The 18,037-nt window shown below is 34.2% G+C and overlaps 3 protein-coding genes and 1 long non-coding RNA gene across 6 annotated transcripts; 2 read left to right on the forward strand and 2 right to left on the reverse strand.

Moving 5' to 3' along the window:
- Nucleotides 1-5,806: 5,806 nt before the first annotated feature.
- On the reverse strand, nucleotides 5,807-8,240 carry LOC108859321 (uncharacterized). Of its 2 annotated transcripts, none has more exons than XR_008945925.1 (6): nucleotides 7,761-8,240; nucleotides 6,951-7,066; nucleotides 6,785-6,872; nucleotides 6,520-6,681; nucleotides 6,339-6,400; nucleotides 5,807-6,256 (listed from the first exon to the last, which is right to left on the reverse strand). It is a non-coding gene; the product is annotated as an uncharacterized LOC108859321 (long non-coding RNA). The 2 variants fall into 2 exon arrangements; XR_008945924.1 differs by having other exon boundaries at nucleotides 6,951-7,063; nucleotides 7,761-8,227.
- A 2,832-nt stretch (nucleotides 8,241-11,072) lies between these two features.
- Nucleotides 11,073-12,549, forward strand: LOC108858757 (probable xyloglucan endotransglucosylase/hydrolase protein 11). 2 transcript variants are annotated; one of them, XM_057011088.1, is made up of 4 exons: nucleotides 11,073-11,358; nucleotides 11,675-11,775; nucleotides 11,845-12,032; nucleotides 12,145-12,549. In XM_057011088.1, exons 1-4 carry the CDS (start codon nucleotides 11,163-11,165, stop codon nucleotides 12,503-12,505), a joined length of 846 nt encoding a protein of 281 aa, XP_056867068.1. In that variant the 5' UTR covers nucleotides 11,073-11,162; the 3' UTR covers nucleotides 12,506-12,549. The 2 variants fall into 2 exon arrangements, with proteins under 2 accessions (XP_056867068.1, XP_018488134.2); XM_018632632.2 differs by having other exon boundaries at nucleotides 11,076-11,358; nucleotides 11,845-11,972.
- A 233-nt stretch (nucleotides 12,550-12,782) lies between these two features.
- LOC108861494 (beta-glucosidase 13-like) lies at nucleotides 12,783-15,034 on the reverse strand. The gene is made up of 2 exons (XM_018635369.2): nucleotides 13,957-15,034; nucleotides 12,783-13,786 (listed from the first exon to the last, which is right to left on the reverse strand). The coding sequence occupies exons 1-2, from the start codon at nucleotides 14,728-14,730 to the stop codon at nucleotides 13,037-13,039; spliced, it is 1,524 nt and encodes a 507-aa protein (XP_018490871.1). The 5' UTR covers nucleotides 14,731-15,034; the 3' UTR covers nucleotides 12,783-13,036.
- A 546-nt stretch (nucleotides 15,035-15,580) lies between these two features.
- LOC108860129 (uncharacterized) lies at nucleotides 15,581-16,076 on the forward strand. Its single transcript, XM_018634034.2, has one exon. It carries the CDS (start codon nucleotides 15,661-15,663, stop codon nucleotides 15,868-15,870), a length of 210 nt encoding a protein of 69 aa, XP_018489536.1. The 5' UTR covers nucleotides 15,581-15,660; the 3' UTR covers nucleotides 15,871-16,076.
- The last annotated feature ends 1,961 nt before the right edge of the window (nucleotides 16,077-18,037 follow it).

Below are 18,037 nucleotides of genomic sequence, written 5' to 3' on the forward strand. Positions count from 1 at the left end.
ATTTCGTAGTTATATAAAAAAAAAATCATCAAATTTCGCACTATATACTAATATTAGTTGACTGTAGATTTAAGATGAAAAAATTTAGCTAAAATTTTAAATTTACTGATGAAATATCTATTATGTATCTTTTAATATATCATCAACTTAAAAAAAAAAACTTTATTTCTAGTGTAATTTTATAGAAACAATTATTATAATTTTTATCTTAATTACAAGATCTGAACTCAATAAAAATTTAAAACATACTAAATTACATCTTAAGTATATATAAGAAAATTGTAATAGTATTTGATAAGATTAATGCATTATATATATAAGAAGCATATTAATCATATATAATTTTAATAAAATATCATTAAATAATTTTTTGAAAAAACCAAATCGTGTTTTCTGATGCTTGATATTTTTTAATTAAATCTAACAGTATTAACTTCTTTTCTTTTTTTAATTTGGGAGTATCCCGGGCCGAGGCCAGACTAATTACCAAAGAAAAATGCAGCCCATGGATGGATCCTTTTTATGGGTTTTCAAATGAACCGAAAGCATGGTCCATATTCGCGTGGCCACAAGTCAGGGTAATCTGAGCAGCAATAGATTCGAACTCAGGTCTTTTAGGGATCCTGGAATACCATGTACCACCTGACTACTGACTCGTGGTTAAAACTTTATGGATTGATCTTTTTATAATGATTGGAATCACCTCAAAGGATCACCTCGCCAGAAACCGTATGAACACACCCGAGAAACCTCTAGAACTTTAGGCCCAGATCATCTGCGGAATACTGATTTTTTAGTTACCACAACACCGCCCTGCTGTCTCCGAGTATCGAATTGGTGATCTCGGGTAGTCGTGTCTGAGAAGTTTTTCGTTATATTAACTTAAATTTTCATTATATTATTATTTATTCTTAGATACTCACTTATATATTAATCATATTTTTGTTTAATAAAAAAACTCCACGAGAAGATTAAACTGGTGATGTAATTTTATATACTAATTATAGACAGTTGGATAACACTGTAAACTACCATTTATTGTCGACTAAATTGTAAAATATACCATTATACACGTTTGCAACAAATACCTTCCTCTCTCTATATTTTATTTTATTTTTTATTTGTTATCCTATATATATATATTTTAAGATAGTGTATTACATTGTTTCTCTACTGCACTGCACGAAACCGAAAATATGATTTTGTTTACTACTAAGAAAAGGAGAGTCCACCTGAGTCAAACTTGTCACCAAAATGTGACGTGTTCTAAACGCATTGGAGAACTGGGAGTCAATTGCTCATCACGTGGCATATTCACAAAACCACTGTAGAAAAAAACCGCGACACCAAAAGGAAAAAAATGGTCTATATAAAGTTATACTGATTACGTTGTTACTTATGAAGTTGGCAAATGCATATATTTTTCAAAAAGCTTAAGCAAAATTCAAGTGATATACGACATTTCCAATAATGGCTAAAATATTATGGAACATCCAAACAATTGTTGCCTAGATCGAATGTATTAGCTTTGAATGTTATAAAACTGTATCTTCGTTTTATTTCTCTTAACTTCTGTAATGTCTCTTACATCTTGCATCACCTTATATAGGTAACAGGAATCTTAACTTGTCCTATTACAACATGAACTAGGAACTTATCTTAAACCTAATTCTAATAGACTTTAGCCTTTTATGAATAACTTGCTTCTTAAGCTAACTCTTGAAGCTTATCCAACATTCTCCCTTCTAAGCTTCAAGCCATCCTTGCTTATGTCTTGAACTTGAATCAACTCCCTCATCTCCTTGAACTTGATCTTTGCTAGTGCTTTGGTTAGTATGTCTGCGCGTTGCTCTGTTCCGGGTACATGTTCCACATCAATCAGTCCTCGTTCCACACATTCTCTGATGAAATGAAAACGCTTATGGATGTGTTTACTGCGCCTGTGAAGAACTGGATTCTTTGCTAAAGCTATAGCTGATTTATTATCAACACGAACCAATGTTCTTTCCTTCTTCTTTCCTGTGATCTCAGTCATCAACTCCTGAAGCCAGATAGCTTGTTTAGCAGCTTCTGTTGCCGCCATGTACTCGGCTTCACACGAAGATAGGGCCACTACGTCTTGTTTCTGTGAACACCAAGAAACTGGCGTGTCATCGAGGCAAAACAAGTGTCCCGTAGTACTCCTTCCATCATCTGGATCAGTGTTATGACTGCTATCACTGAAACCTATTAGCTTCTGAGTTCCTCCACGCTTAAACAACAGACCGAAACCTTTAGTGCCTTTTAGATATCTCAAGACCTGTTTTAATGCATCACCATGAGGCTTTCGTGGTGAGTGCATATACTTGCTTAGTATTCTTACAGAGAATGCCAAGTCTGGTCTTGTATGCATCAGATATCTCAGACAGCCTATCCTTCTTCTATACAGAGTAGCATCGATCTCCGGTTCGTCTAGTGCCTTAGAGAGTTGCAGACCAAATTCCATCGGTATATGAGTCGCGTTGCAGTCGTCCATTCCTGCCTCTTTGAGTATACGCAAAGCATAAGCTTCTTGATTGATCGCAATACCTACTGAACTCTGCTTCACTTCCATTCCGAGATAATAAGTTAAGACTCCTAGATCAGATATCTCGAACTGTTGTGACATCGAAGCTTTGAAGTCTTTTATCTCTTTTATGGAGTTTCCTGTAACAAAGAGATCATCAACATATATTGCCACAATGAGTAGCTTATCTTTATCTTCTCTGCGATATACCGAGCTCTCCTTTGCACACTTGTTGAATCTTAATGTCTTCAAGACACGATCAAGTTTTGTGTTCCAGGCACGTGGTGCCTGTTTTAGACCGTATAATGCTTTCGAGAGTTTGAAAACCTTATGTTCTTCTCCCTTCTTTTCAAACCCTTCAGGTTGAGATACGTACACATCTTCGTTCAACTCTCCGTGTAAGAAAGCCGTTTTGACGTCTAAGTGATGAACTTCCCATTGATTTGATGCAGCCAAACCAATTAGTAGTCGTATAGTCTCTAGTCGAGCCACTGGTGCGAAAACTTCGTCATAATCGATTCCATGTTCTTGAACGTATCCTTTGGCGACCAACCTTGCTTTGAACTTGATGATTGTGCCGTCTGCGTTCCTTTTGATTTTGAAGATCCATTTAAGACCTATGACTTTTACTCCAGCCGGTTTATCAACTAGTGACCATGTTTTGTTTTTGTTGATAGAGGTGATTTCATCTTCACAAGCCATCGTCCATCGCTTGTCGTCTTTGGCTTCATGAAAACTTGTCGGTTCATCATTAATAGACAGAAGTAACATCTCGCATTCTATCTTTGCAAGTAGAATATAGTCTTTAAGATAGTCCGGTTTATTTATCTGTCGTGACGAACGCCTCAACTCTTGTACTTCATCGCTTCCTTCGTTCGAAACAGAGTCACTTTTCTCTGTTTTTGTTTCTACAGACTCTGTTTTTACAGATTCTGTTTTTACCCATGTTCGAAACTACGCTAGGCGTGAGTCGGGCGGTCGGTTGGCGCCTAGCGAGTTAACGGAAAATCGAAGATTAAGCGGGGAGTACGCGGGGATTAGTTTTCAGTACTTTTTTATATTTTCCTAGAAACATAATGTATTAAATATTTATATGCGATTCTTTGCAAAGGTATTGACTTGGTCCAGTGGCCAAAGGCACTTTTATTGTCTAACATGTCACGGTTTCGAAACGCAGGATGCTCCTTTTTGGTTTTATAATTTTTTTTTCATTAATGGCAAAACTGTAAATAAATCATCTTCTTCCTTTTAGGGCTTTCACTTCTTCTGCGAAATTTTCATGGCCGCCTTGAAACTTTTTTAACATAAAACATCGTTTTCTTGCATTTTCCTTATCAGTTTTTGCATAAGAACTGCAGATTCACGACGTAACATCAAATTTCAAGCATTTAAAACACAAAAACCTGAACTTTTTTGATGAATCCGATTTTTTGTCCGATTTTGATGGAATCGCGGCGGTTTCTCACCGCCGAGCGTTGCAACGCCGTGTACTCGGCCGAGTTGCCCGCGTTTTCGAACATGGGTTTTTACAGACTCTGTTTCTGCCTTTTCTTGCTCTGCAACTGAGCCTGTTTCAGGAAGAATTCCTCCACTGTAACAACCACTGCCACTATCTTCCGTAGCTCCCCACGTCATGTGAAACATACCTGGTTTACTTTGAGCTTCTTTGCTTTCTCCCTTCCAATTCCAGCAAACCTCTTCTTTAAAGATCACATCTCGGCTTACAACAATTTTCTTTGTATCAGGGTTGTATAGACGATATGCTTTAGTTCCAGGTTCAATACCAAGGTGAACTAAGGCTTGCGATCTGTCATCAAGTTTCCTTAGATGACCAGCATCAATCTTGGCATGAGCCATACAACCAAATACTCGTATATGTGATAAGCTCGGTTTCTTGCCCTTGATACATTCATAAGGAGTTTGATTCTTTAAAGCCCTTGTAGGGACTCTATTGATCAAGTATGTGGCGTGTCGTACTGCCTGAAGGGTTTGAAAAGAAGGGAGAAGAACATAAGGTTTTCAAACTCTCGAAAGACAACCTGGGATGTTGTGGGAGAAGCATTCTCAAAGAAAAGCTCTATGATTAGGAAACACACAAGAGATGAGTTGTGGTTCTTAGTTTGAGGGGGAGAATGTGAGATATCAAACAAAGTCCCACATTGGATATTAGACAAAGGAAAGTCTAATATATAAAGAGAAGTCCAACTCTAATTAGTACGAGGTCTTTTGGGATGGAAACCAAAAGTAAATCCATGCGGGCTTGCCATTAAAAGCCCAAAGTGGACAATATCGTACTAATCGGATAAATAGAGTTGGACATGGGCTTTGACAATCCCAACAATTGGTATCAGAGCGGTTTGACGAAGAGATGCAAGAAGATCAAAATACCCTTTAAGTAAGAACATGTAGAAGAAGAAAAAGAATGTCTGTTGCAAAAACGTCAGAAGATCATGGAACCTGTGGTGTTGTGGGACAAATACATTCTCAAAGGAACGAGATGTGAAAGAAGATACATTCTCAAAGGAAACCCTGCAATCCGCTAAAGGAAACACACAAGAGATGAGTTGTGGTCCTTAGTTTGAGGGGGAAAATGTGAGATGTCAATCTAAGTCCCACATTGGATATTAGACAAAATAGAGTCTAATATATAAGGAGACTAGGACCGGCCCGCCCTACGGGCGGGATAATAATTTGAAAATAATATAAATAGTTAGATTAAATATTTAATATAATTTTTTTTAAATATATATTAGTTAAATTTTGTACAGTCACAGTATTGGAAGACTAAATAAAATATGCTATTTTGATAGGTAGTTTTGATTCTTTTTTTTTGGTGCCATCACATTATTTTTGGTAATTTCCTGGAGGTGGATGAATCTAAAGATTCTCGTGAGGAAAGAAACGAACTTGTGGTTATAGATTAAGTAAACAAATATATGTGTAAAATTTATTATGAAGTTGGCTAAATATTAGTCATGTAAACCGAAAATAATAATATTAATGTATCTCGACATGTTGGACAAATTAAATTTGATATAAACCAATCAATGATGCACTGATGGTTGCAGGACAATGCGTTGACATTCTCTTTGCTTACAGTATTGAGTTTTCATTGATTATATTTGAAATTTTCCAGTTTATAATTTTTTTCATTGATTGATTTTTATTGTGAAAGACTCAACGTCAGTTTTGGGGTTAACCAAATTTTCAAATACGAATATTAATGAAGCTGTGTTCTATTTTATTATGTAGATATAGATATTTTAATATAATCATCACATCTTATATCAATAAAAAACATATTCATGTATTAGTAACCAATAGAAAGAACATTTTGTAAATCACTTTTGAAACATGTTACTACTTGGTTTTTGCTTCTTTTTTATGATAAACAACTCTAACCACAATCTTGAATGTGAAGCTTGATTCGTTGCAGACTCTAAATTCTAACTCAGCAGAAACACTCTCATGTAGCCACTGAATTATGAAAAGGATCACTGCACAAATCTGAGCAAGACTTTAGCTCCAACTGTTCCTAGAAGATAGGAGCGTGTTCACCTGATAATCCACAACTGCAACAATCCTTCAGCTATTGTTGTCTACATGTTCTTCCTAATACCATGTTAGAGCTTGGCCACCTTTATTCCCTTTGCCACCACCAGCTTGGCCTCTGCCTTAACCACCTCTCACAAACCTCCATGTTGGTTTTGGCTGCCAATAAGTATAATATAATTAGATGACTAAAAACCGCCACTTTGTTGATACACATGCAAACTCAGTCAATAACACTTACATTGGTAGGCGTCTCACATAAGGAGTTGCATCACTTCTTAATCTTCCTCCCAGCTCAAATTCCTTGTCAGCAATAATCAGTGGCTTTAAGTTCTTTTAAGTGCAATCATCAAAAGAATCAACTCGCAAACTCAACTATTCTTTTGTAACTGGAAAAAGACCAAACATATAGCAAGACTTACCCAATATGAAACAGCTACAGAGATCAGAGATGGAGGTTCTTGATGCACCAATACAAATGATGAACCACAATCATCACGTCATATGGGCTGCAGTTCTTAAAAGCTTCAAATACTATCACACTCTCCATACTATTCTGGATGGACCAGCATCGTCTAACAAAGCTTACAAAGTACAAACTCAATATAAGTTTTTCTTGCTTATGATTATCCAGCAACTAATAAGGTTGAGAGACATTCACTTCAATGAAATAATAAAACACATTACCTTTTCCTATATTCTCGGCTGAGATAAGCCATGTAAGCCCACAACTGAGTACTGATGACTACGATTCAATAACTCCATGCACTATAGACTGCATAAAATGTGATGGTAAATGCTGCAACAGTCTGAATCTTTAGGTTGTGAAACAAACAAAAGAAGCATTTGTTACCTTTTATTAAAAATTATTTCTTTGATTTCTTAATGTCTTCTTTCTATCTTCCTCATCCTTTCTGTTTATGGTATCTTCGGTTTCACAGCATCATATGTGTGCTTCTTCTGGATCTGCTAAAAGACAAACTGGTTAAGATTTCTGGGAGAGGATAAAACTTGCCCATGTTTCACTACCAATACATTCAGCTCACCATACAACCGAACTGAATACTAAAAATATATCATCAAAATGTAGGTCAAAAGAGTATTGTGAATACATTATTTACGTAGTGGATGGTACAAAATTCCGAGACTTCCCTAAACTGAATTTAAGCGTTGACCATAAGTTTGATTAAGTTGGTGCCTTTACAACTTAGAGAGTTACAAACACTACCACAATCACCATGCCTCTCGGACACGTTGAAAAATACCACAGCCCCAAAAGATATAAACAGTTGTGACATGGCAAAGCAGAAAGGTATGAAGTAAACCTATTGCCTCCACATACATCATTGGTTTTTAAAAGAAAAAATTGTTTAGTTGTAACCACAGAGCATAAATTTGCAAACAGAAACCACTAACATGTCAAAAAAAAAAAAATAGAAAAAGAAACCACTAAATATCAGTGAAATTCACAAAATTCGATCAAAGACCAAAACTTCACAATGACCCAATAATTAAAACTGTAGTTACCTTGCAATTCAAGAGGCCTAATAAATCTACATCAAACACTAATCTCAAATCAATTGGAGGGGGGAGGGGGGAGCTTAAGTAGAAACAAATAGAGATGCAAAGAAAAATACGGGAAAGTGAATCGATGAGAGGATACCTTCTTGAACTTCTTCTCCAGCACTGACTTCACCAAATACCTGAGAGAATCTCCAATCTAAAACGACGAAGCTCCGACTGCATCACCACCATTCATTCTCTCCTCTCTCCATTTCTATTTCTCGCACACACTCTCATGCCCCTCAGATAGAATGTAAAAACAAATCAGCGAAGCAATAGTTTATCATGATCAATCCAAAAGAATCAGTTGAAGAAATTTGCAAGCTCAAATGGCGAGAGGAAGATAAGACATGTAAAAACAAATCAGCGAAGCAATAGTTTATCATGATCAATCCAAAAGAATCAGTTGAAGAAATTTGCAAGCTCAAATGGCGAGAGGAAGATAAGACGTCAAGGAGTCGTCGCCGTACGAAAGAGAGAGACGAAGCGTACATAAGAATTAGGGTTAGTGCAAGATCCTTCTACCGGGCCGGATAACGCGCACAAACTAAAAGACCAGCACACATCAAACAACCAAAGCCCATCTCATTCGGGATTAAATGAAACGCGGAGTATCATCCGCACGGGACACGTGTCACAACGTCAGAGCTCGAATTTCTTAGGTGGAATCCTATGTGTCAGCTGGAGAGATACATCCTTCTTTTATATAAATAGATGTCCAACTCTAATTAGTACGAGGCCTTTTGGGATGGAAACCAAAAGTAAATCCATGCGGGCTTGCCATTAAAAGTCCAAAGTGGACAATATCGTACTAATCGGATAAATAGAGTTGGACATGGGCTTTAACAATCCCAACACAAACTTTTATAATGGCTCCAGTTTTGCATAACGTGTTCCTACCAGAACGCATTTAAAAACAACTGAATGATCAGACGTTTGATCAAATGGTCGGGTTTTAAATAAACTCGAGCCGAAATGTAGGACGTAGACATTGAAGAAGTATTTGCACGAGCCTGATTGGAAGAATGACCAGATACAGTTCCCACTGGTGCTTTTTCATTTTTGCATGTTCTTTTTTTCTTGATAAAAATGACCAGATACATTTTTGCATGTTCTTATTTAGGCTTGGATTCATGGCTTATTTTTAATCACATGTGTCCAAATCACCCATTGTTTTGTTATTGACATTATGCTTTTATTTACGGATTAAAAAACTATGTCTACTATAAGACCTTGTTATAAGTTAAAATTATATCCCTTTTAAAGAAATTGGTAATAAATATAAAATTTTCTTGTATATCCTAGAATCCACACTAAATATTTTTGTATGTACGTAGTTTCAAATAAGAAAAAAGAAAAAAGATCCTCTAAAACGATCAACGATGTAGTGATGATCGAGTTGTCGAAATAGTTTAATAGTTGTACAATAAGACTAAATTTAAATGAATGAGAAAATAGAAGGAAAAACGAGTTTGTAGAGCTCGATGTGTGTTCTATCTCGGGAAAAGATGTCATCTCTTGAACTACCGTCCTCCTTTTATAGCCACAGAGCCACCCAACCTGTTTCAAACCTCCACGGATCGCACATCCACACACCTGAACCCCCACTGATCAGTATTTGCTAAACAGAAAGAATCGGTCCGTTCTTATCTTCTATACCGAAGAGTCAACATCTTGACCTGCCTCTCGTGATGGACTAATCAGCCCATTTAACTCTGTTGGTGACTACTGATTAACAGACTAAGCATTGGGCTAGAGTCAAATCGGGGTCAAACACTAGTAAATAAAAGTATTGTAAATCTTCTCACTTATTTATCTGTGAAAGATTGCGTTGAACCGCTGTTACATGATAATTATGGTGTAGAAATATGTCCTTTATCTGTACAAAATGATTAAAGCACTAAAAAGAAAATGTTCACATCATCATGAAAGTGATGAAGAAAAAAACAAGCAATTTAAATAACAAGAAAACACTACACCTAAAAGATGAAAAGAAAACTATAACCGAAACAACTTAGAACGAATGAAAAAAATAAAATTATAGATTTTAAAATCTCTTACATCAAATGAAAATAAGAGCTTATCCTAACCGGTGAAAGTCAAAATAATTATAACTCTAGTTTCAACTAAAAATTTCAAAATAGTTATATTATTTAAATTAATAAATTAAATATTTAAGCTGAAAACTAATAAAAAAATATGACAATTAATCATAATTAGCTAAAATTGTGGAGATTGTGACAAATCATCGAAAGCACTTCATAAATAATAATATAGATATGTTATTTTACTATTTTATTCTAGTTTTTCATGCTTCTATATTTTAATATTTTAAGTTTATTTCAGTTTTGTTGTTTATATATTTATTTTTTAAAATATATATTTTGAATATTTGTGATTTTTTAGATTTACAACAAATTTGATGTTTGTCATGTATAAATATAAATTAATTTATTTTGGAATATGATTATCTATAGTTAAAATATATAAATTATTTAGCATTATTCAAATATATGATAATTTAATTTTAATAGTAAATTTAATATTGAAATAATCTATTAAATCAGTATTTCTAATAAGAATCACATAATCTGACTTTAACATTAACCATCATAGATTAAATATAAAATAAACCAAACTATAATGTTAATGTTGTAATAATTTGAATTTGGATAAATATTTCCAATAAGAATCAGAAATATGGATGTAACACTAGCCATTAAAATCATAAACTAAATATTAGATAAATCTAACTATCATATTATCAGTAGAATTTGTTAATATATTTTTAGTATATATTTATTAATTAATAATCACAAATATCATAATAAAACATGACTATAATATTAACCATTAAAATCATAAACTAATTATAATATAAACCTAATTATGATATATCAATAAATTTGTTAATATCTATTGTTGATTTATTTATTTAATTAATAATCGCAAATATCATGATAAATATATACTTAAATAATATTATATGTAGATCACTAGAACATGTCAATATCTATTTATCAATTAATTATCTTAAGTATCATGATAAATAAATATTTAGTAAAATAATTTTTAATAATATAAATTAATTGGAATAAAGTTTTTATTCTAAAATCATGGAGAAGATGACTAATAACTGAAATAACTTCTTAAATAATAATATAGATTACAATTTCTATGGACCATTATAAATTCTTGACCATTTTTGGTCAAATTGCAATTTATCGTGACCATTTTTAATCCTTGACCATTTTTGGTCAGATTACAATTTATTTTGACCATTTAGTAAGTAACATATCAATTAATTAATGTAACACTTTGGTCATCATCATAGTCATACATAATTTTTTAATTCAGATGGCATGGAGTCCCATCTGAATTAAAAAACTGAAGAGAAAGTAACGTACGTGGCTGCTCTATACTATATAGCATAGCAGAGAGTCTTATTCTATCGTCTTCAAGTGAAGTGAGAAAGAAGCAAAGAGAGAGAGACAGAGAAGAGATGAAGATGAGTGGACCTCATGAGAAGATTCTTCTACTGATCGGTATAATGGTTTTAACGGTCGCAGCGAGGGCTATAGATGAAGACCTTACTGGGTTCGTGACATGGGGCCATAATTACTACAAAACATGGGGACATCCAGCTCTGGTTATTAACGAAACCTCCGAGCTCGACCTCACCCTCGATCATAAATCTGGTTTATAACTCTTCCCTATAGACGCACAAGAATATATATTATCTAAATATCATCATAATTTATTTTATCATAATTCAACCGATTAAATATAAAATATAAAAAGTCAAATAACATAAAAATTATTAAATTTTACATTTAAACTGAAAACATGTTTAATTTGAAACAACTTTTTTTTTCTAAAACATCTATCTCTAAAAAGACTAGAGGGAAAAAAATTCCGTTTATTTTGGTGTGTTTTTGTCTCTACATGTGTTATCTACATGTGTTATGAAGTTGTGTATTTGTCTAGACGATGCTTATGATTGGTCCTTAACAGGGTCAGGTTTTGAATCAAACTCGATATACGGATCAGGATCTTTCAGTATGAAAATCAAGGCACCCCAAACCAAGTCCACGAGAGTCGTTACTTCTTTCTACGTAAGTATGAATGACTTAAACTTACGTACCTAGAGGAGTTTTTGAAATATGTTTTGATTTTGAATGCAGCTAAGATCCAAATCAAGCCGCAATGACCAGTTATGTTTCCAGATTTTTGGAAATGGGCCAGCGTATTTGCTGAATACAAATATAATTATAAACGGTGAAGGAGCTAAAGATCAGAGGTTTCGTCTTTGGTTTGATCCAACAAAAAAATACCATTCATATAGGTTTCTTTGGAACCAACATCAACTTGTGTGAGTATTTTCTTAACACTTAATGAATCATATAGCTTAATCAATTGATTGACATTAGTAACATATTAGATAAAGAAAGTATATAATACAAATGTATTTCTACAAATGTCAGGTTCTATGTAGATGATACACCGATCCGGGTGTACAAGAAGAATCCAAGCATTCCGTATCCATCAGGGCAAACAATGTTCATGCATGGGAGTGTGAAAAACGGATCGATAGTTGACCCCAATGAGATGCCTTACACTGCTAAGTTCCAGGCATCAACAATTGATGGGTGTGTAACTGATTTTTTAGACATAGAGAAATGCTTTGGTCCTCAATTTTGGTGGAATCGCAAAGAAAATTGGCAGCTAAGCTCTAGAGAGAGAAAAATGTATATGAGTGCAAGGAAAGTGTACATGGATTATGACTATTGCTCTGACAGAAAGCTATATCCAAAGGTGCCTAAAGAATGCAAAAGTCGCAATTAGAGAAAGATTAATACTTTGTTAGCCTCAGAAACGGAAAGCTTTGAAAAGAATAATTACTGTTATTGTAACATGTTTTTGTAATAAGCTATTACTATCAAATACTTGTGCTACTTTGACGTTTTTCACATAAAATTAAAATAATAATAAAAATACATATAAATTATTACTAACTACATATAGTTAACCAATAATATTTATAATAAATAAAATTATTTATGAGAACAATGTATTTTATCATTAATATTAAGTTTAAAGTAATAATAATTTGACCTGAAATTCTAAAAATGGCACTTTATAACAAGAAAAAAAATACCAAATGATACTTTTGTGAAACAAATGGAATATTAATTATCAATCAAAATAACTACTTTATTGTCATCGCTCCTATCTATACCTGAGAAGAAATCAGATCCAAATATCTGAACCAAAACCGAACGAAAATATCCAAAATCAGACTAGACTTGAAGATATCTCTTACTACCAAAATCAGAATAAAGAGATATTCGATAAAACGGGAAAATACAAACCTTATCAATTGTTTTTCTTATGATGCAAGAACTTTTTGAACCAGTGAGCTGAGTTCTTGAGATATCTCTTACCACCATCGTTGTAATCCACATAAACCAACCCGAACCGGACCGTGTAACCATTTGCCCACTCAAAGTTATCTAGCAGCGACCACGCGAAAAAGCCCTTCACATTGGCTCCAACCGAGACAGCCTCACGAACCATCTCAAGATGTCGAGCGTAGTAATCGATTCTATCACTATCTTTAAGTAAGATTTTACCGGAAACACTAGGTTCATCTCTCCCGTTCTCGGTTATGTACATGACAGGATCCTTAAACTTGTATTTTGCATAGAGGACAAGGTCACGAATCCCCTTTGGATATATCAAAAGCCAATCCGAGGCAGCCTTTGGACCGATGGGAACTCCTTCTCTCACACCCGTGACGCTTGCACAAGGATCGGAGAATAATGTAACGTTTTCGGTTGAGCAAGGGACGTTCTTTGCGTAAGAAGAAGAGTAGTAATTGATGCCAACGAAATCATATGAGCCCTTCAGCATCTTTGATTGTTTTGCTGTGAATGTAGGCAACCGACCACCTTTTACGTTGTTGACCATGTCGACTGGATATTTACCAGTCACGAGCGGCTCCATGAAGTAGTCAAATGTGAAGGCCAAGGCTCGTGCCGCAGCTAACTTATCCTCCGCTGTTTCGGTATAGGGCAAGTTCCAACCCCCGTTCAAAGCAATACCGACTTGACCTTTTTGAGACACCTGTTATACAACATTCAAGAAAAGATAAGTGACAATTAGATGTGGAATAAATATATTGTTTTGTTGATTAGTAACACATACTATTATCTCGCTTGCTATATATGGTTATAAACATAGTGAATTTTAGTAGCTTGAGAATCAAGAAATAGAAGGATTTTTTTTACACTGACCTTGTATTTTTCTCTGTAGACTTCAACGGCCGCTCCGTGAGCAAGGATGAGGTTGTGACCAACGATATAAGGCTCAGTGGCTCCATTTCCGGCGGTACAATTAGGGTTTGTAAATTTGGAGCATCTTCCTGGAGCCATTATACCTAGAGCATAACCTTGTTGCACCACTGTCAACGGCTCGTTCAGTGTCATCCAATGCTTCACTCTATCACCAAAATTCTTAAAACAAATATCCGCATAATCGCGGAAATCATTCACAATCTCCGCCCCACGAAATCCACCGTAAGCATCTTCAAGTCCCTGTGGCGTATCCCAATGGAAAATTGTGGCAAAAGGCTTGATTCCTTTGGACAAAAGCTCATTGATCAACTTGTTGTAATAGTTAATACCAGCCTGGTTGATTCCTCCTTTTAGATTCCCACGTGGCAAGATTCTTGACCAAGAGATGGAGAATCTGTAGGCATTGAAACCAATTTGATGCATTATAGCCACATCATCCTTGTAAAGACGGTAAGAGTCACCTGCAATAGACCCGTTGCTACCATCTTGAATCTTCTCTGGGTATTTTTCAGAGAATGTATCCCAGATACTTGGTCCTCTACCATCTTCATGAGCAGCTCCTTCAACCTGGTAGGCAGAGGTTGCAGACCCAAAAATGAAACCTTCTGGGAAATCACTTCTTCTTAGTTTAGGCATTGAAGACTTTTGCTTGGCAAAAACTTCATCGGAGGCCAAGGCAATGAGCACTAGTAAGAACATATATTTTCCTCTCATTCTCTACTTTCTTTTGGTTGTTAAATCTTGTTTTCTTTCAACAAGGTGAAAGAGAAGTGGAGATTTATATAGTGAAGAGAATTGTGTATGCGTGGACTGGGCATGTGAATCTATAAATAGAGAATTTTAAGAATGACTATTTGGTAAAAGAATTATTAAGTGATTATCTAGTTTCTTAACTAGTAAAAATCGGACTAATCTTATCTAGGATCTAGTTATCTGTTAGACAAAGACAGAAAAATTCAACTAACGTTATCTAGTACTTATTCATAGTAAAATTTTTTTATCTTCATACATATATAATTCCATGATTTTTTTCTGGTCGGTCTGAAACCTTGCTTGGGAAAGACATTTTTTGATCGTTAAGTTCGATAGGTAACCCTCTGCTAGGAACGACACAACTCTCGGCGACTGAGGAATATGTCCTCATACATACATAATTGCATGATTTTATTTTAGAAAGTTTTCTTGTTCTCACTTCTCTTGAAAAAGAGTAGTATAGCTGTATAGGTGATTATTAGAGAGATCAAAAAAAAAATCCAACATGGTAAAACGATTAAGAAATGTATACAGATATTAATTCAACTGTACTGGTTAGGTTTGATTACCAAAAAAAAAAAAAAACTGTACTGGTTAAGTTAACATTCTCAGCCCATATAGAATGAGATCCAAGACGAGCCCAGTTTAATCTTCCTCCCGTCATACACCAGCAGACAAAAACACATCATCTTTGACACACGAAGTCGCGTGTCACGTCTTTCGAAAACAACGTATTCGCACGTGCCATCGCCACCGGCAGTTTCCTTTTCACAACGCACGAGGAAGTTTTGAACTCTTCAAAACCAAAACCAAAAAGAAAAACCTTCAAGCATTTTTCTCCTCTCTTTAACGTCTTCTCGTGTATTTCTCTCTCTCTCTAGTGGTAAAAGTATGGCGGACTGGGGACCTGTAGTGGTGGCTGTGATACTGTTCGTGCTTCTGACTCCGGGACTTCTCTTTCAGATTCCGGCGAGAGGTCGAATCGTGGAGTTTGGGAATATGCACACTAGCGGCGCCGCTATTCTCGTCCACACCATCATTTACTTCGCTCTCATCACAATCTTCACCATAGCCATTCGCCTCCACATCTATACCGGTTGATTTTACCGTACCGGATTTGTAGTTTTTTCGTTTGTCGTTGTGTTCTTCGTACCGGTTTGGTTTGTTTTTTTTCCTATGGCTTTGTTTAGAAATTCGCTGTGTATGAATGGTGTAAACGTATTTGGATTAGTGTATGTGAATCTGAATTTGCATTGTGCTAAATGTTTCTGTTTGATTCTCTGGGTTTTTGAGGCTGGTTTTGTTTCCGGTTTAATCTGGTTATGGGTTTTGATTTTTGAATGTGTTGGTAGGCAGTTAGTTAGGCAGCGTTGCTTGTTGATGTGAGAGCGGAAAAAGTAAACTTGCATGAGTTCGGTCAGCATCTGGTTCAAGAATGTAACAATCAAGACTTGATCAAAAAAGAATGTAACAATCAAGACGAAATTAAAAAAGTGATGTTCCGAAAAGAATTATTTAGAGGAAAAATGAGAGAAAATAGAATATTCATCAAACATTTAATAAGAGTTTGTTTTTAAAAAGTTTAGACATATTTTTCTTATTTATTTTCAAATCATTATTTTTATACTAGATAACTTTTTAAGATGATTTAAGAAGAGCAAAAGACAAAAAATACATATTCGTTTCAGTACAATTTTTTTATTATTTTTATTATGTTAATAGTATTTTTACAAAATGTACAAAATCAATTTATTTAATTTTGTATATATTAATTTTAAAGTTACTAGCAATGCTAAAATTTATAAATTTATTGTTTATTTATTGATTTTCTTATAAAACTATCATCGTGAAATTTAAAATTATATTAGAAAATAAAAAAGTATGAAAGATGGTATAAGAACGAGAAATTATTATTTCATTTGTTATTTGAACGGTCACAAGTTCTTACATTAAAATTAAATTATTTGTTATTTTCTTACATTAAAATTAAAGCCGAAAAATAAAATAAAATAAAAGTATATATTAAGAAACTCAGTTAGATTTTACAAAAAAAAAGAAACTCAGTTAGAGAAATTAATCTTGTACTTTTATTACCTGACTAGTATTACCACCTGTGCTATGCACAGGTTAATTCACTGTTTAAAAAATATTTGATCACTGTCATAATAAGTGAATAATTATTATATAAACAGTAGCACATGATATTAAAAGTTTTCAATAATATATATATATATATATATATATACAGCAAAATACAAAACATACTTGAGGTATAATACTGGATGATTTCGTTCAGAATAACATATACCTAATTTAGTATTGTGTAAATTTAGATACCATGAATCTAATAAATTTAATATTTAAATTTTTATCGTTTAAAATTGAAATTTTATGTTAATTTACCTAACATCTTTTGTTTTTAAAGTACACATTTAAACAAAATTAATCTACATTACTTATTTTGATAGTTTGTTGAATTTATAAGATAAAAATTTTTAATTTTCCTTTTATAATTAAAAAAAATGTCTAGTAATAACTAAGTAATATAAATTCACCTTTGAATTCAGAAATGCAAGCTCTGTGATAAGTTCAACAATATTTCTAGTCTTGAACTCAACTACAGTAGTGAATACTGAAAAATAATTTATTCAACAAATTAAAGAAAATAGTAAAGAATAGAAAACAGAGAATACCTTCTTTGTGAGGCTAAAACCGTATGATTCTTTGATTCAACTGGAATATCATTGTGGGAGAGGTAGTTATGGGTTTTACACAGGAATAATATTTGCTTATGCTCCATCTATCTCTCAAAACCTGACTCCAGGAGCTGTAAAACAATAGATAGAGGAAGATTCAAAGTTAGCTATATTATAATGATCTAAAATCGAACTTCTTTAAAACTAACGCACATCAACTGCTTCCCATAGTTCCACCGAATCAATCTAAAATCTTTTCGATAATAGACTGTTAAGTACTAATCCAGACACAAAATAGTAAGAGAATATTTTGGTGCAAGAACGTAATTGACGAATCCATGATGTTGGTCTACAATCTATCAGGTTTGCTGCAAAAACGTAATAGACGTTACCACAGTCGCAATCTATCAAGTTTGGTCTGCCGTTATCTATGACGTTTGGAAGGAGCGCAATAGACGAATCCATGATGGCACCAGCCTTCCGGCCGGAACCTATCCTGGTCAGGAACACCTTTCGACAGGTCAAAGAAAAGGCCATCATGCTTTCGAACACAAGCTTCACCATTGGTTCGG

Source organism: Raphanus sativus, chromosome 5 (assembly GCF_000801105.2).
Source record: "Raphanus sativus cultivar WK10039 chromosome 5, ASM80110v3, whole genome shotgun sequence".
Taxonomy (NCBI): domain Eukaryota; kingdom Viridiplantae; phylum Streptophyta; class Magnoliopsida; order Brassicales; family Brassicaceae; genus Raphanus; species Raphanus sativus.